The sequence below is a fragment of the Protomyctophum parallelum genome (assembly GCF_964188405.1).
Source record: "Protomyctophum parallelum genome assembly, chromosome: 19".
Classification (NCBI taxonomy): Eukaryota; Metazoa; Chordata; class Actinopteri; order Myctophiformes; family Myctophidae; genus Protomyctophum; species Protomyctophum parallelum.
Genome location: NC_139717.1, coordinates 24127423 through 24147571, shown reverse-complemented (window position 1 = coordinate 24147571; position 20149 = coordinate 24127423). Strand labels below are relative to the sequence as shown.

Here is a 20149-nt window from a genome sequence, read left to right as displayed (position 1 = left end):
TGTAAGCAAAGTACAATGTGACATAATAAAGCTCGCCTGTGGTTCTCAATTGGGTGTTTTAGTGACTAACATCTAGTGTTTCTTATTTTCATTAAGCTGAGATTATTAGGTTACCATGAAAGTAAGAATCATTCACCTACTCCATAATAACATTCTATATATTTTCTTTAATAGGCCTTAATAGGTATATTTTTGAGGCGAGGGCTGCGAGGCATATAGCAACCTATATGGGGATTTCTTTCCACCGCTTACCGTCATGACAATCTCATCGACATCAACGGCGACATATGCAATGTTGTCCAGGATGTCAATAATAGCAGATATGGTTACACTCGAACCAATAATTTCTGTTTGATGTGCTTCTGCCACATTAGTTAGATTCCCCACAAATGCTGGAACTGTCTCCGAAACCAAACCCTAAAAGAATCAAACATGTCAATTGCATGGTACCAACCAAGAACATTCTGTTACCAGTGGTTCTGTACTGTTACCAAATGTCAAACCCCCCAAATTAATAATCAGTGGACCGGGCCCCATCTGGAAATATCTTGTACCAAAGACCCTCATACAAGATAAATGTTGTTAAACCATTTCAACAAATATTCCAAAAATAAGTTATTTTTTTAAAGTAGCTGACTTATAACTTCACAACAAGTAACATCCCAACGTGTTGTGAGCTTGTAGATCAGCTATTTTCAAATATCCGCTGTGTATAGGGTTATAGTGGCTAAACAGATTTATTAACTCATTTCACTGGTGGGGATCCCCTGGAACACCCTCGAGGACGCCTGGGGGTCCTCAGAGCCCATTTTGAGAACCACTGGTGAAAGTGATTCCCCTTCATGTGGTGTTATTCCCTATAAAGATTTTAAAAAGGCTTATTTTACCTGGGATTCAGTCAGAAGTTCTGCTATTTCTTTTACAGTACAACTATCCTCCAGAAGTTTCCATTGTCCACTGAGACATTGGGCGCTTATTTTTCCAACCTGGCCAGGATCACATGCTCGTTCTGATATGTCTTCTTCTCGTCCACTACCATACTCCTCATCATTACATGTATGACCTTGTGCCAAGTGCAAAGAATCCAGTTATTTCCATGCAAATTGTATGACTGCAACAACAACAACAATAATAATAATAATAATAATAAAAATAATAATACAATCTCTATTACAAATGTTCCTATTGGTATGGTGGGAAGCTCCTGGGTTGAATTTCCACCCCAGGCCAACTGCAGACAGTAAATTGCTTGACTTACTCCCACTGAAGATGTTCAGAGTTGTTGTCTTGTTATAAATGGTCTTAGTCGCAAAACACGTGAAGTGTTTTTCGACATCACCTTCGCAGATACCAATTATGTACTTATAGATGATGCAGAAATTTTCTTCTTGACCTTGGTTATCTGTGAACATTTAATCATATTGGTGAATTACAGGCAGCTGTGTGTATAGTTTATAGTAGTCCCAGAAGTGCACTGTGATGAGCCATTATTTTTTCCTTTTGTAAGACTAAATTATGCTTCATTAGATAAGACAGAGTAGAGACAAGAAGTTGAGCAAGAGAGAAAGACTGGTTCCGGCTGGAAGACACCGATGTGCCTCGCCAATTCATTCTTACCTGAAGGTAAGACTCCCATCGCATTCCTCCACTGGACTTTATAGGGACTTTGCACGCAACAACTAAGGTCTTGCGTATGACCTATCTTACAGGGGATGTTGTCAGTGCTATTGACTCGTATGTTGGGAGCTTCTTTGATGACATCAGGATCCATGTGTCCGTTCTGCACGAATGTCATTGCTCGAAGTTCCAGGATACATGTATAATCCCCTGAGATTAAAATTAAGCTTGAATTAGTTGATGAATCAGTACAATGTGAAATAGTAGTGGCACATTTGCAACATTTTATTTTATTATTACTATGGCACAATTGGCAGAGAAAGGGGAGCATGCATGTGTGCGTGTAGTAGTCATAGTGAAGTAGTCAGAACACAACTCATTTTGTATTATTCAAACTTATCATGAACTGTGGCTGCATTGCACAGATATTGGCTTGTGATTGGTCATTAAAAGTTATGGTAGAAATTGGTACTTACCCAAATCACGAGCAATAACGTTCTTAATTGTAAGAGTGGAGGTCTGGCCACTATCAGAGACTTCAAACCTTTTAGAGTTCTTCCCATTGATTTTCCACTTCGAAATAGAGCCCGAGAACTCAGCCGGAAACTCAGGAGTGCAATTCATTTTTATGGTTTGACCAGTGTACGTTTCAGGAAAAGTGATTTCTTTTTTACCTTGGGAAAAAGTGAACAGGATAAGTTGATATCTTTTTACTATCTGATTCCAAATTGATGACATCATTTTTCCGTAGCTTATTTTAAAAACGTACTTGTGTAAGTTGTCGAAACTGTGCCTTCTGCAGTCAGATTTCCCTTCAAGGCATTTATGAGATCTGCATTTGCTATGAGTAATTCCGTTGTATTAACAGATGATGTTTCCAAAACGTAGTTTACAATAATGCTTCCTTGTCTGTTAGTAAGAACAAAACAGGAAACAGTTGAGAACATAAATGTGTCGAACAGCCCTACAGTACATCTAAATTGCTGTATTTCTTGCTGTAAAATACTGTACCTAAAGTTTGTTACTTTAATAGAAATGAATGCTGTGATGATTCTTCCATAAGTCTCCTTCAACTGCAAATGAAATGATACTTTTAATGACAGGAACACAGCAATATGACACACACACACACACACACACACACACACACACACACACACACACACACACACACACACACACACACACACACACACACACACACACACACACACACACACACACACACACACACACACACACACACACACACTTACTTACCGGGTCCTCCATGTCTTTTTTAAGAAGTTGGAATCCTGTACTTTCTTCATCATTTAAATCCTCTGTGAAAGTCCTTTTAAGCCTAACTGACATGTTCAATTCTGGGCGAAGATAAAATCAAAGACAGTATACTGTAGTTATGCAATAACCATATCATCTCTGTCGGGTGGATATCTCATAATTCAAATGGAGTTAATAAACTGTTACTTTTCAGGATTCAAATATAAATATATTTTTAGCAAAAGTAGCAGAACGACATGGTCAAAAAGTGTCGTTTCACGATACTTTTGTGTGACACTGTAGTAGTGTAGTGTAATCAAGTAGCGTGTTAATTTATGAGATTAACAAGAAAAATAAAACACAAAAGGTTAAAATACAGCAACGATATACATTCCCAAGGTGGACAATGATGTTCAAACTTTCATGAAATGTAAAAAAGCTGCATTCCAATGGATACAATGTAGTTATTTAGTCAAAAGCTATAGTATAAAGAAGAGGGCAAGACATGATGTACATACTCATTGTTGCTGCTGTTGTTGTTGTTGTTGCTGTTGGTGGTGCTGTTGTTGTTGTTGTTGGTGTTGTTGCTGCTGTTGGTGGTGCTGTTGTTGTTGTTGTTGCTGTTGGTGGTGCTGTTGTTGTTGGTGGTGTTGTTGGTGGTGTTGTTGTTGCTGCTGTTGTTGGTGTTGTTGTTGCTGGTGTTGTTGTTGTTGTTGGTGGTGGTGTTGTTGCTGCTGTTGTTGTTGGTGGTGGTGTTGTTGCTGCTGTTGTTGTTGTTGGTGGTGTTGTTGCTGCTGTTGTTGTTGTTGGTGGTGTTGTTGCTGCTGTTGTTGTTGTTGGTGTTGTTGTTGCTGCTGTTGTTGGTGGTGTTGCTGCTGTTGTTGTTGTTGGTGTTGGTGGTGCTGCTGTTGTTGGTGGTGGTGGTGTTGTTGTTGCTGCTGTTGTTGTTGGTGGTGGTGTTGTTGCTGCTGTTGATGTTGGTGGTGTTGTTGTTGCTGTTGTTGCTGCTGTTGTTGTTGTTGTTGGTGGTGTTGTTGTTGTTGTTGTTGGTGGTGTTGGTGGTGTTGCTGTTGTTGCTATTGTTGCTGTTGTTGTTGTTGCTGCTGTTGTTGGTGTTGTTGTTGTTGTTGCTGTTGTTGTTGCTGCTGTTGTTGGTGGTGGTGTTGTTGTTGTTGCTGTTGTTGGTGGTGCTGTTGTTGCTGCTGTTGTTGGTGGTGCTGTTGTTGCTGCTGTTGTTGTTGTTGCTGCTGCTGTTGTTGTTGTTGTTGCTGTTGGTGCAGAATCATTATTTTTGTCACATCACAGGTTTACATGTGCATGTGCATGTGCACGTGTGTGTGTGTGTGTGTGTGTGTGTGTGTGTGTGTGTAAGCATGCATGTAATGTTCTCCATCTCATACCTGAGCTGAATGTCAAGGCCGGACTATGGTCACTGGAGCAGTTGCCATTGATAGCCTTAACGCGTACAGTGTAGGTGGTGCCACACATGATGCTTGTAAGAGTACAATGGAGTTCAGAGGACAGGCAGGTGACATTGTCTTGACTACTTGAGGCAGAAACATAGTACTGTACTGTTCCTTTGTGGCCAGACCAGGACACAACAGCACTGTTGCTAATACATTCAGGAGCTACAGAGATGTTGGTAGGAACACATGGCACTACAAAGAGAAGACAATTCCAAAGTTAAGCATGATTAAAGCCATAATGTGATGAGCTAAGAAGAAAAAATCGAACTAATTTTAAGTCATTCAATTGAATTAAGTTGAGTCCCAATTACCTAACGCTTCAAAATCAGAATTACGGTGCCTTTGGTGAGCATCTTCTCACCTGTTTTCAGATACACAGCTGAACTTGGTTGACTGTGACAACCTCTGTCCACAGCTACAACAGTGACAGAGTAGTTTTCACCACAGTCTAGATCAGTGAAAGAGCAGGAGTTTGCATTGCCTGAGTCACAGGTGTAGATGTCTCCATCATGTGTTGTTGCTGTTGCTATGTACATGTCTGCTCCTCTGTCAGGGGACCAGGACACATTGCTAACTCCGCATAATGTAGAAACAGAAATATTACTAGGTGGGCAGGGACCTGGAGACATAAGAGGTAAGAAATGGAGAAAAATAAAAGTTTATTCTCTTTCATGTTGTGGAGAATATTTTAATTGGTCTAATAGTACATCGTTTTTAGATTTTAGGTCTTGTTCCCGCTCTGTACCTGCCATCAACCGATAAGGAAGGCTGGGATTCCCAGCACATGAGTCAGAATATGGTGTCACTGTGATGGTGAAGTTCTGGCCACAGTGCATGTTGGGTATCTGACAGCTGGTACTGTTGGTGTTGCAGTCATGTACTTGTCCATCCTGGCCCACCGCTGTCACATTGTAAGCTGTGGCACTGGGGCTTCCTACCCAGGTCAGTGAGGTCACATGGGTTGAGTTGGGACACACCAGACTGGCAATAACATTATATGGAGCACATGGGGCTGGGAAGAGAAAGAAAAAGAGTGAGAAAGTTAATCAGAATCATAATTTTTGTCACATCACAGGTTTACAAGAAGTGTGTGCATGCGCACGTGTGTGTGTGTGTGTGTGTGTGTGTGTGTGTGTGTGTGTGTGTGTGTGTGTGTGTGTGTGTGTGTGTGTGCGCGCGTGTGCGTGCGAGCATGCGTGTAATGTTCTCCATCTCATACCTGAGCTGAATGTCAAGGCCGGACTATGGTCACTGGAGCAGTTGCCATTGATAGCCTTAACGCGTACAGTGTAGGTGGTGCCACACATGATGCTTGTAAGAGTACAATGGAGTTCAGAGGACAGGCAGGTGACATTGTCTTGAATACTTGAGGCAGAAACATAGTACTTTACTGTTCCTTTGTGGCCAGACCAGGACACAACAGCACTGTTGCTGATACATTCAGGAGCTACAGAGATGTTGGTAGCAACACATGGCACTACAAAGAGAAGACAATTCCAAAGTTAAGCATGATTAAAGCCATAATGTGATGAGCTAAGAAGAAAATAATCTAACTGGGCTTCAAGATATAATGAAGCAAAATTTAAATAACCATGATTTGAATCTCAAAATTAATAAAGAGAAATGGAACTAGGTATTTCTTGGTTCCTCCCTTTACTCAATTGTGCATTCCATATCCCAATTTTAAGTCATTCAATTGAATTAAGTTGATTCCCACAGAGAAAATTACTTAACGCTTCAAAATCAGAATTACGGTGCCTTTGGTGAGCATTTTCTCACCTGTTTTCAGATACACAGCTGAACTTGGTTGACTGTGACAACCTCTGTCCACAGCTACAACAGTGACAGAGTAGTTTTCACCACAGTCTAGATCAGTGAAAGAGCAGGAGTTTGCATTGCCTGAGTCACAGGTGTAGATGTCTCCATCATGTGTTGTTGCTGTTGCTATGTACATGTCTGCTCCTCTGTCAGGGGACCAGGACACGTTGCTAACTCCGCATAATGTAGAAACAGAAATATTACTAGGTGGGCAGGGACCTGGAGACATAAGAGGTAAGAAATGGAGAAAAATAAAAGTTTATTCTCTTTCATGTTGTGGAGAATATTATAATTGGTCTAATAGTACATCGTTTTTAGATTTTAGGTCTTGTTCCCGCTCTGTACCTGCCATCAACCGATAAGGAATGCTGGGATTCCCAGCACATGAGTCAGAATATGGTGTCACTGTGATGGTGAAGTTCTGGCCACAGTGCATGTTGGGTATCTGACAGCTGGTACTGTTGGTGTTGCAGTCATGTACTTGTCCATCCTCGCCCACCGCTGTCACATTGTAAGCTGTGGCACTGGGGCTTCCTACCCAGGTCAGTGAGGTCACATGGGTTGAGTTGGGACACACCAGACTGGCAGTAACATTATATGGAGCACATGGGGCTGGGAAGAGAAAGAAAAAGAGTGAGAAAGTTCATCAGAATCATAATTTTTGTCACATCACAGGTTTACAAGAAGTGTGTGCATGCGCACGTGTGTGTGTGTGTGTGTGTGTGTGTGGGTGTGTGTGCGTGCGAGCATGCGTGTAATGTTCTCCATCTCATACCTGAGCTGAATGTCAAGGCCGGACTATGGTCACTGGAGCAGTTGCCATTGATAGCCTTAACGCGTACAGTGTAGGTGGCGCCACACATGATGCTTGTAAGAGTACAATGGAGTTCAGAGGACAGGCAGGTGACATTGTCTTGACTACTTGAGGCAGAAACATAGTACTGTACTGTTCCTTTGTGGCCAGACCAGGACACAACAGCACTGTTGCTGATACATTCAGGAGCTACAGAGATGTTGGTAGCAACACATGGCACTACAAAGAGAAGACAATTCCAAAGTTAAGCATGATTAAAGCCATAATGTGATGAGCTAAGAAGAAAAAAATCTAACTGGGCTTCAAGATATAATGAAGCAAAATGTAAATAACCATGATTTGAATCTCAAAATTAATAAAGAGAAATGGAACTAGGTATTTCTTGGTTCCTCCCTTTACTCAATTGTGCATTCCATATCCCAATTTTAAGTCATTCAATTGAATTAAGTTGATTCCCACAGAGAAAATTACTTAACGCTTCAAAATCAGAATTACGGTGCCTTTGGTGAGCATCTTCTCACCTGTTTTCAGATACACAGCTGAACTTGGTTGACTGTGACAACCTCTGTCCACAGCTACAACAGTGACAGAGTAGTTTTCACCACAGTCTAGATCAGTGAAAGAGCAGGAGTTTGCATTGCCTGAGTCACAGGTGTAGATGTCTCCATCATGTGTTGTTGCTGTTGCTATGTACATGTCTGCTCCTCTGTCAGGAGACCAGGACACGTTGCTAACTCCGCATAATGTAGAAACAGAAATATTACTAGGTGGGCAGGGACCTGGAGACATAAGAGGTAAGAAATGGAGAAAAATAAAGTTTATTCTCTTTCATGTTGTGGAGAATATTATAATTGGTCTAATAGTACATCGTTTTTAGATTTTAGGTCTTGTTCCCGCTCTGTACCTGCCATCAACCGATAAGGAATGCTGGGATTCCCAGCACATGAGTCAGAATATGGTGTCACTGTGATGGTGAAGTTCTGGCCACAGTGCATGTTGGGTATCTGACAGCTGGTACTGTTGGTGTTGCAGTCATGTACTTGTCCATCCTCGCCCACCGCTGTCACATTGTAAGCTGTGGCACTGGGGCTTCCTACCCAGGTCAGTGAGGTCACATGGGTTGAGTTGGGACACACCAGACTGGCAGTAACATTATATGGAGCACATGGGGCTGGGAAGAGAAAGAAAAAGAGTGAGAAAGTTAATCAGAATAATAATTTTTGTCACATCACAGGTTTACAAGAAGTGTGTGCATGCGCACATGTGTGTGTGTGTGTGTGTGTGTGTGTGTGTGTGTGTGTGTGTGCGTGCGAGCATGCGTGTAATGTTCTCCATCTCATACCTGAGCTGAATGTCAAGGCCGGACTATGGTCACTGGAGCAGTTGCCATTGATAGCCTTAACGCGTACAGTGTAGGTGGTGCCACACATGATGCTTGTAAGAGTACAATGGAGTTCAGAGGACAGGCAGGTGACATTGTCTTGACTACTTGAGGCAGAAACATAGTACTGTACTGTTCCTTTGTGGCCAGACCAGGACACAACAGCACTGTTGCTGATACATTCAGGAGCTACAGAGATGTTGGTAGCAACACATGGCACTACAAAGAGAAGACAATTCCAAAGTTAAGCATGATTAAAGCCATAATGTGATGAGCTAAGAAGAAAAAAATATAACTGGGCTTCAAGATATAATGAAGCAAAATGTAAATAACCATGATTTGAATCTCAAAATTAATAAAGAGAAATGGAACTAGGTATTTCTTGGTTCCTCCCTTTACTCAATTGTGCATTCCATATCCCAATTTTAAGTCATTCAATTGAATTAAGTTGATTCCCACAGAGAAAATTACTTAACGCTTCAAAATCAGAATTACGGTGCCTTTGGTGAGCATCTTCTCACCTGTTTTCAGATACACAGCTGAACTTGGTTGACTGTGACAACCTCTGTCCACAGCTACAACAGTGACAGAGTAGTTTTCACCACAGTCTAGATCAGTGAAAGAGCAGGAGTTTGCATTGCCTGAGTCACAGGTGTAGATGTCTCCATCATGTGTTGTTGCTGTTGCTATGTACATGTCTGCTCCTCTGTCAGGGGACCAGGACACGTTGCTAACTCCGCATAATGTAGAAACAGAAATATTACTAGGTGGGCAGGGACCTGGAGACATAAGAGGTAAGAAATGGAGAAAAATAAAAGTTTATTCTCTTTCATGTTGTGGAGAATATTATAATTGGTCTAATAGTACATCGTTTTTAGATTTTAGGTCTTGTTCCCGCTCTGTACCTGCCATCAACCGATAAGGAATGCTGGGATTCCCAGCACATGAGTCAGAATATGGTGTCACTGTGATGGTGAAGTTCTGGCCACAGTGCATGTTGGGTATCTGACAGCTGGTACTGTTGGTGTTGCAGTCATGTACTTGTCCATCCTCGCCCACCGCTGTCACATTGTAAGCTGTGGCACTGGGGCTTCCTACCCAGGTCAGTGAGGTCACATGGGTTGAGTTGGGACACACCAGACTGGCAGTAACATTATATGGAGCACATGGGGCTGGGAAGAGAAAGAAAAAGAGTGAGAAAGTTAATCAGAATCATAATTTTTGTCACATCACAGGTTTACAAGAAGTGTGTGCATGCGCACGTGTGTGTGTGTGTGCGTGCGAGCATGCGTGTAATGTTCTCCATCTCATACCTGAGCTGAATGTCAAGGCCGGACTATGGTCACTGGAGCAGTTGCCATTGATAGCCTTAACGCGTACAGTGTAGGTGGTGCCACACATGATGCTTGTAAGAGTACAATGGAGTTCAGAGGACAGGCAGGTGACATTGTCTTGACTACTTGAGGCAGAAACATAGTACTGTACTGTTCCTTTGTGGCCAGACCAGGACACAACAGCACTGTTGCTGATACATTCAGGAGCTACAGAGATGTTGGTAGCAACACATGGCACTACAAAGAGAAGACAATTCCAAAGTTAAGCATGATTAAAGCCATAATGTGATGAGCTAAGAAGAAAAAAATATAACTGGGCTTCAAGATATAATGAAGCAAAATGTAAATAACCATGATTTGAATCTCAAAATTAATAAAGAGAAATGGAACTAGGTATTTCTTGGTTCCTCCCTTTACTCAATTGTGCATTCCATATCCCAATTTTAAGTCATTCAATTGAATTAAGTTGATTCCCACAGAGAAAATTACTTAACGCTTCAAAATCAGAATTACGGTGCCTTTGGTGAGCATCTTCTCACCTGTTTTCAGATACACAGCTGAACTTGGTTGACTGTGACAACCTCTGTCCACAGCTACAACAGTGACAGAGTAGTTTTCACCACAGTCTAGATCAGTGAAAGAGCAGGAGTTTGCATTGCCTGAGTCACAGGTGTAGATGTCTCCATCATGTGTTGTTGCTGTTGCTATGTACATGTCTGCTCCTCTGTCAGGGGACCAGGACACGTTGCTAACTCCGCATAATGTAGAAACAGAAATATTACTAGGTGGGCAGGGACCTGGAGACATAAGAGGTAAGAAATGGAGAAAAATAAAAGTTTATTCTCTTTCATGTTGTGGAGAATATTATAATTGGTCTAATAGTACATCGTTTTTAGATTTTAGGTCTTGTTCCCGCTCTGTACCTGCCATCAACCGATAAGGAATGCTGGGATTCCCAGCACATGAGTCAGAATATGGTGTCACTGTGATGGTGAAGTTCTGGCCACAGTGCATGTTGGGTATCTGACAGCTGGTACTGTTGGTGTTGCAGTCATGTACTTGTCCATCCTCGCCCACCGCTGTCACATTGTAAGCTGTGGCACTGGGGCTTCCTACCCAGGTCAGTGAGGTCACATGGGTTGAGTTGGGACACACCAGACTGGCAGTAACATTATATGGAGCACATGGGGCTGGGAAGAGAAAGAAAAAGAGTGAGAAAGTTAATCAGAATCATAATTTTTGTCACATCACAGGTTTACAAGAAGTGTGTGCATGCGCACGTGTGTGTGTGTGTGCGTGCGAGCATGCGTGTAATGTTCTCCATCTCATACCTGAGCTGAATGTCAAGGCCGGACTATGGTCACTGGAGCAGTTGCCATTGATAGCCTTAACGCGTACAGTGTAGGTGGTGCCACACATGATGCTTGTAAGAGTACAATGGAGTTCAGAGGACAGGCAGGTGACATTGTCTTGACTACTTGAGGCAGAAACATAGTACTGTACTGTTCCTTTGTGGCCAGACCAGGACACAACAGCACTGTTGCTGATACATTCAGGAGCTACAGAGATGTTGGTAGCAACACATGGCACTACAAAGAGAAGACAATTCCAAAGTTAAGCATGATTAAAGCCATAATGTGATGAGCTAAGAAGAAAAAAATATAACTGGGCTTCAAGATATAATGAAGCAAAATGTAAATAACCATGATTTGAATCTCAAAATTAATAAAGAGAAATGGAACTAGGTATTTCTTGGTTCCTCCCTTTACTCAATTGTGCATTCCATATCCCAATTTTAAGTCATTCAATTGAATTAAGTTGATTCCCACAGAGAAAATTACTTAACGCTTCAAAATCAGAATTACGGTGCCTTTGGTGAGCATCTTCTCACCTGTTTTCAGATACACAGCTGAACTTGGTTGACTGTGACAACCTCTGTCCACAGCTACAACAGTGACAGAGTAGTTTTCACCACAGTCTAGATCAGTGAAAGAGCAGGAGTTTGCATTGCCTGAGTCACAGGTGTAGATGTCTCCATCATGTGTTGTTGCTGTTGCTATGTACATGTCTGCTCCTCTGTCAGGGGACCAGGACACGTTGCTAACTCCGCATAATGTAGAAACAGAAATATTACTAGGTGGGCAGGGACCTGGAGACATAAGAGGTAAGAAATGGAGAAAAATAAAAGTTTATTCTCTTTCATGTTGTGGAGAATATTATAATTGGTCTAATAGTACATCGTTTTTAGATTTTAGGTCTTGTTCCCGCTCTGTACCTGCCATCAACCGATAAGGAATGCTGGGATTCCCAGCACATGAGTCAGAATATGGTGTCACTTTGATGGTGAAGTTCTGGCCACAGTGCATGTTGGGTATCTGACAGCTGGTACTGTTGGTGTTGCAGTCATGTACTTGTCCATCCTCGCCCACCGCTGTCACATTGTAAGCTGTGGCACTGGGGCTTCCTACCCAGGTCAGTGAGGTCACATGGGTTGAGTTGGGACACACCAGACTGGCAGTAACATTATATGGAGCACATGGGGCTGGGAAGAGAAATAAAAAGAGTGAGAAAGTTAATCAGAATCATAATTTTTGTCACATCACAGGTTTACAAGAAGTGTGTGCATGCGCACGTGTGTGTGTGTGTGTGCGTGCGAGCATGCGTGTAATGTTCTCCATCTCATACCTGAGCTGAATGTCAAGGCCGGACTATGGTCACTGGAGCAGTTGCCATTGATAGCCTTAACGCGTACAGTGTAGGTGGTGCCACACATGATGCTTGTAAGAGTACAATGGAGTTCAGAGGACAGGCAGGTGACATTGTCTTGACTACTTGAGGCAGAAACATAGTACTGTACTGTTCCTTTGTGGCCAGACCAGGACACAACAGCACTGTTGCTGATACATTCAGGAACTACAGAGATGTTGGTAGCAACACATGGCACTACAAAGAGAAGACAATTCCAAAGTTAAGCATGATTAAAGCCATAATGTGATGAGCTAAGAAGAAAAAAATATAACTGGGCTTCAAGATATAATGAAGCAAAATGTAAATAACCATGATTTGAATCTCAAAATTAATAAAGAGAAATGGAACTAGGTATTTCTTGGTTCCTCCCTTTACTCAATTGTGCATTCCATATCCCAATTTTAAGTCATTCAATTGAATTAAGTTGATTCCCACAGAGAAAATTACTTAACGCTTCAAAATCAGAATTACGGTGCCTTTGGTGAGCATCTTCTCACCTGTTTTCAGATACACAGCTGAACTTGGTTGACTGTGACAACCTCTGTCCACAGCTACAACAGTGACAGAGTAGTTTTCACCACAGTCTAGATCAGTGAAAGAGCAGGAGTTTGCATTGCCTGAGTCACAGGTGTAGATGTCTCCATCATGTGTTGTTGCTGTTGCTATGTACATGTCTGCTCCTCTGTCAGGGGACCAGGACACGTTGCTAACTCCGCATAATGTAGAAACAGAAATATTACTAGGTGGGCAGGGACCTGGAGACATAAGAGGTAAGAAATGGAGAAAAATAAAAGTTTATTCTCTTTCATGTTGTGGAGAATATTATAATTGGTCTAATAGTACATCGTTTTTAGATTTTAGGTCTTGTTCCCGCTCTGTACCTGCCATCAACCGATAAGGAATGCTGGGATTCCCAGCACATGAGTCAGAATATGGTGTCACTGTGATGGTGAAGTTCTGGCCACAGTGCATGTTGGGTATCTGACAGCTGGTACTGTTGGTGTTGCAGTCATGTACTTGTCCATCCTCGCCCACCGCTGTCACATTGTAAGCTGTGGCACTGGGGCTTCCTACCCAGGTCAGTGAGGTCACATGGGTTGAGTTGGGACACACCAGACTGGCAGTAACATTATATGGAGCACATGGGGCTGGGAAGAGAAAGAAAAAGAGTGAGAAAGTTAATCAGAATCATAATTTTTGTCACATCACAGGTTTACAAGAAGTGTGTGCATGCGCACGTGTGTGTGTGTGTGTGTGTGTGTGTGTGTGTGTGTGTGTGCGTGCGAGCATGCGTGTAATGTTCTCCATCTCATACCTGAGCTGAATGTCAAGGCCGGACTATGGTCACTGGAGCAGTTGCCATTGATAGCCTTAACGCGTACAGTGTAGGTGGTGCCACACATGATGCTTGTAAGAGTACAATGGAGTTCAGAGGACAGGCAGGTGACATTGTCTTGACTACTTGAGGCAGAAACATAGTACTGTACTGTTCCTTTGTGGCCAGACCAGGACACAACAGCACTGTTGCTGATACATTCAGGAGCTACAGAGATGTTGGTAGCAACACATGGCACTATAAAGAGAAGACAATTCCAAAGTTAAGCATGATTAAAGCCATAATGTGATGAGCTAAGAAGAAAAAAATATAACTGGGCTTCAAGATATAATGAAGCAAAATGTAAATAACCATGATTTGAATCTCAAAATTAATAAAGAGAAATGGAACTAGGTATTTCTTGGTTCCTCCCTTTACTCAATTGTGCATTCCATATCCCAATTTTAAGTCATTCAATTGAATTAAGTTGATTCCCACAGAGAAAATTACTTAACGCTTCAAAATCAGAATTACGGTGCCTTTGGTGAGCATCTTCTCACCTGTTTTCAGATACACAGCTGAACTTGGTTGACTGTGACAACCTCTGTCCACAGCTACAACAGTGACAGAGTAGTTTTCACCACAGTCTAGATCAGTGAAAGAGCAGGAGTTTGCATTGCCTGAGTCACAGGTGTAGATGTCTCCATCATGTGTTGTTGCTGTTGCTATGTACATGTCTGCTCCTCTGTCAGGGGACCAGGACACGTTGCTAACTCCGCATAATGTAGAAACAGAAATATTACTAGGTGGGCAGGGACCTGGAGACATAAGAGGTAAGAAATGGAGAAAAATAAAAGTTTATTCTCTTTCATGTTGTGGAGAATATTATAATTGGTCTAATAGTACATCGTTTTTAGATTTTAGGTCTTGTTCCCGCTCTGTACCTGCCATCAACCGATAAGGAATGCTGGGATTCCCAGCACATGAGTCAGAATATGGTGTCACTGTGATGGTGAAGTTCTGGCCACAGTGCATGTTGGGTATCTGACAGCTGGTACTGTTGGTGTTGCAGTCATGTACTTGTCCATCCTCGCCCACCGCTGTCACATTGTAAGCTGTGGCACTGGGGCTTCCTACCCAGGTCAGTGAGGTCACATGGGTTGAGTTGGGACACACCAGACTGGCAGTAACATTATATGGAGCACATGGGGCTGGGAAGAGAAAGAAAAAGAGTGAGAAAGTTAATCAGAATCAGAATTTTTGTCACATCACAGGTTTACAAGAAGTGTGTGCATGCGCACAAGTGTGTGTGTGTGTGTGTGTGTGTGTGTGTGCGCGTGTGTGTGTGTGTGTGCGTGCGAGCATGCGTGTAATGTTCTCCATCTCATACCTGAGCTGAATGTCAAGGCCGGACTATGGTCACTGGAGCAGTTGCCATTGATAGCCTTAACGCGTACAGTGTAGGTGGTGCCACACATGATGCTTGTAAGAGTACAATGGAGTTCAGAGGACAGGCAGGTGACATTGTCTTGACTACTTGAGGCAGAAACATAGTACTGTACTGTTCCTTTGTGGCCAGACCAGGACACAACAGCACTGTTGCTGATACATTCAGGAGCTACAGAGATGTTGGTAGCAACACATGGCACTACAAAGAGAAGACAATTCCAAAGTTAAGCATGATTAAAGCCATAATGTGATGAGCTAAGAAGAAAAAAATCTAACTGGGCTTCAAGATATAATGAAGCAAAATGTAAATAACCATGATTTGAATCTCAAAATTAATAAAGAGAAATGGAACTAGGTATTTCTTGGTTCCTCCCTTTACTCAATTGTGCATTCCATATCCCAATTTTAAGTCATTCAATTGAATTAAGTTGATTCCCACAGAGAAAATTACTTAACGCTTCAAAATCTGAATTACGGTGCCTTTGGTGAGCATCTTCTCACCTGTTTTCAGATACACAGTTGAACTTGGTTGACTGTGACAACCTCTGTCCACAGCTACAACAGTGACAGAGTAGTTTTCACCACAGTCTAGATCAGTGAAAGAGCAGGAGTTTGCATTGCCTGAGTCACAGGTGTAGATGTCTCCATCATGTGTTGTTGCTGTTGCTATGTACATGTCTGCTCCTCTGTCAGGGGACCAGGACACGTTGCTAACTCCGCATAATGTAGAAACAGAAATATTACTAGGTGGGCAGGGACCTGGAGACATAAGAGGTAAGAAATGGAGAAAAATAAAAGTTTATTCTCTTTCATGTTGTGGAGAATATTATAATTGGTCTAATAGTACATCGTTTTTAGATTTTAGGTCTTGTTCCCGCTCTGTACCTGCCATCAACCGATAAGGAATGCTGGGATTCCCAGCACATGAGTCAGAATATGGTGTCACTGTGATGGTGAAGTTCTGGCCACAGTGCATGTTGGGTATCTGACAGCTGGTACTGTTGGTGTTGCAGTCATGTACTTGTCCATCCTCGCCCACCGCTGTCACATTGTAAGCTGTGGCACTGGGGCTTCCTACCCAGGTCAGTGAGGTCACATGGGTTGAGTTGGGACACACCAGACTGGCAGTAACATTATATGGAGCACATGGGGCTGGGAAGAGAAAGAAAAAGAGTGAGAAAGTTAATCAGAATCATAATTTTTGTCACATCACAGGTTTACAAGAAGTGCGTGCATGCGCACGTGTGTGTGTGTGTGCGTGCGAGCATGCGTGTAATGTTCTCCATCTCATACCTGAGCTGAATGTCAAGGCCGGACTATGGTCACTGGAGCAGTTGCCATTGATAGCCTTAACGCGTACAGTGTAGGTGGTGCCACACATGATGCTTGTAAGAGTACAATGGAGTTCAGAGGACAGGCAGGTGACATTGTCTTGACTACTTGAGGCAGAAACATAGTACTGTACTGTTCCTTTGTGGCCAGACCAGGACACAACAGCACTGTTGCTGATACATTCAGGAGCTACAGAGATGTTGGTAGCAACACATGGCACTACAAAGAGAAGACAATTCCAAAGTTAAGCATGATTAAAGCCATAATGTGATGAGCTAAGAAGAAAAAAATATAACTGGGCTTCAAGATATAATGAAGCAAAATGTAAATAACCATGATTTGAATCTCAAAATTAATAAAGAGAAATGGAACTAGGTATTTCTTGGTTCCTCCCTTTACTCAATTGTGCATTCCATATCCCAATTTTAAGTCATTCAATTGAATTAAGTTGATTCCCACAGAGAAAATTACTTAACGCTTCAAAATCAGAATTACGGTGCCTTTGGTGAGCATCTTCTCACCTGTTTTCAGATACACAGCTGAACTTGGTTGACTGTGACAACCTCTGTCCACAGCTACAACAGTGACAGAGTAGTTTTCACCACAGTCTAGATCAGTGAAAGAGCAGGAGTTTGCATTGCCTGAGTCACAGGTGTAGATGTCTCCATCATGTGTTGTTGCTGTTGCTATGTACATGTCTGCTCCTCTGTCAGGGGACCAGGACACGTTGCTAACTCCGCATAATGTAGAAACAGAAATATTACTAGGTGGGCAGGGACCTGGAGACATAAGAGGTAAGAAATGGAGAAAAATAAAAGTTTATTCTCTTTCATGTTGTGGAGAATATTATAATTGGTCTAATAGTACATCGTTTTTAGATTTTAGGTCTTGTTCCCGCTCTGTACCTGCCATCAACCGATAAGGAATGCTGGGATTCCCAGCACATGAGTCAGAATATGGTGTCACTGTGATGGTGAAGTTCTGGCCACAGTGCATGTTGGGTATCTGACAGCTGGTACTGTTGGTGTTGCAGTCATGTACTTGTCCATCCTCGCCCACCGCTGTCACATTGTAAGCTGTGGCACTGGGGCTTCCTACCCAGGTCAGTGAGGTCACATGGGTTGAGTTGGGACACACCAGACTGGCAGTAACATTATATGGAGCACATGGGGCTGGGAAGAGAAAGAAAAAGAGTGAGAAAGTTAATCAGAATCATAATTTTTGTCACATCACAGGTTTACAAGAAGTGTGTGCATGCGCACGTGTGTGTGTGTGTGTGTGTGTGTGTGTGTGTGTGTGTGTGTGTGTGTGTGTGTGTGTGTGTGTGTGTGCGTGCGAGCATGCGTGTAATGTTCTCCATCTCATACCTGAGCTGAATGTCAAGGCCGGACTATGGTCACTGGAGCAGTTGCCATTGATAGCCTTAACGCGTACAGTGTAGGTGGTGCCACACATGATGCTTGTAAGAGTACAATGGAGTTCAGAGGACAGGCAGGTGACATTGTCTTGAATACTTGAGGCAGAAACATAGTACTGTACTGTTCCTTTGTGGCCAGACCAGGACACAACAGCACTGTTGCTGATACATTCAGGAGCTACAGAGATGTTGGTAGCAACACATGGCACTACAAAGAGAAGACAATTCCAAAGTTAAGCATGATTAAAGCCATAATGTGATGAGTTAAGAAGAAGAAAATCTAACTGGGCTTCAAGATATAATGAAGCAAAATGTAAATAACCATGATTTGAATCTCAAAATTAATAAAGAGAAATGGAACTAGGTATTTCTTGGTTCCTCCCTTTACTCAATTGTGCATTCCATATCCCAATTTTAAGTCATTCAATTGAATTAAGTTGATTCCCACAGAGAAAATTACTTAACGCTTCAAAATCAGAATTACGGTGCCTTTGGTGAGCATCTTCTCACCTGTTTTCAGATACACAGCTGAACTTGGTTGACTGTGACAACCTCTGTCCACAGCTACAACAGTGACAGAGTAGTTTTCACCACAGTCTAGATCAGTGAAAGAGCAGGAGTTTGCATTGCCTGAGTCACAGGTGTAGATGTCTACATCATGTGTTGTTGCTGTTGCTATGTACATGTCTGCTCCTCTGTCAGGGGACCAGGACACGTTGCTAACTCCGCATAATGTAGAAACAGAAATATTACTAGGTGGGCAGGGACCTGGAGACATAAGAGGTAAGAAATGGAGAAAAATAAAAGTTTATTCTCTTTCATGTTGTGGAGAATATTATAATTGGTCTAATAGTACATCGTTTTTAGATTTTAGGTCTTGTTCCCGCTCTGTACCTGCCATCAACCGATAAGGAATGCTGGGATTCCCAGCACATGAGTCAGAATATGGTGTCACTGTGATGGTGAAGTTCTGGCCACAGTGCATGTTGGGTATCTGACAGCTGGTACTGTTGGTGTTGCAGTCATGTACTTGTCCATCCTCGCCCACCGCTGTCACATTGTAAGCTGTGGCACTGGGGCTTCCTACCCAGGTCAGTGAGGTCACATGGGTTGAGTTGGGACACACCAGACTGGCAGTAACATTATATGGAGCACATGGGGCTGGGAAGAGAAAGAAAAAGAGTGAGAAAGTTAATCAGAATCAGAATTTTTGTCACATCACAGGTTTACAAGAAGTGTGTGCATGCGCACATGTGTGTGTGTGTGTGTGTGTGTGTGTGTGTGTGCGTGTGTGAGGGTGTGTGTGTGTGTGTGTGTGTGCGTGCGAGCATGCATGTAATGTTCTCCATCTCATACCTGAGCTGAATGTCAAGGCCGGACTATGGTCACTGGAGCAGTTGCCATTGATAGCCTTAACGCGTACAGTGTAGGTGGTGCCACACATGATGCTTGTAAGAGTACAATGGAGTTCAGAGGACAGGCAGGTGACATTGTCTTGACTACTTGAGGCAGAAACATAGTACTGTACTGTTCCTTTGTGGCCAGACCAGGACACAACAGCACTGTTGCTGATACATTCAGGAGCTACAGAGATGTTGGTAGCAACACATGGCACTACAAAGAGAAGACAATTCCAAAGTTAAGCATGATTAAAGCCATAATGTGATGAGCTAAGAAGAAAAACATCTAAATGGGCTTCAAGATATAATGAAGCAAAATGTAAATAACCATGATTTGAATCTCAAAATTAATAAAGAGAAATGGAACTAGGTATTTCTTGGTTCCTCCCTTTAATCAATTGTGAATTCCATATCCCAATTTTAAGTCATTCAATTGAATTAAGTTGATTCCCACAGAGAAAATTACTTAACGCTTCAAAATCAGAATTACGGTGCCTTTGGTGAGCATCTTCTCACCTGTTTTCAGATACACAGCTGAACTTGGTTGACTGTGACAACCTCTGTCCACAGCTACAACAGTGACAGAGTAGTTTTCACCACAGTCTAGATCAGTGAAAGAGCAGGAGTTTGCATTGCCTGAGTCACAGGTGTAGATGTCTCCATCATGTGTTGTTGCTGTTGCTATGTACATGTCTGCTCCTCTGTCAGGGGACCAGGACACGTTGCTAACTCCGCATAATGTAGAAACAGAAATATTACTAGGTGGGCAGGGACCTGGAGACATAAGAGGTAAGAAAT

General features: G+C 42.5%; 1 protein-coding gene across 1 annotated transcript in view; it reads right to left on the bottom strand.

The window, feature by feature from the left end:
* Positions 1 to 292, bottom strand: part of LOC310876871 (adhesion G-protein coupled receptor F1-like) — a gene marked incomplete at its 3' end in the record, with an annotated part of 284448 nt that extends 284156 nt beyond the window's left edge. Inside the window, exon 1 of the mRNA XM_083790522.1 lies at positions 253 to 292. Within this exon, the coding sequence (XP_083646648.1) occupies positions 253 to 258 (6 nt within the window). The 5' untranslated portion in view covers positions 259 to 292. The remainder of the gene's footprint in view (positions 1 to 252) is intronic.
* Positions 293 to 20149: the final 19857 nt, after the last annotated feature.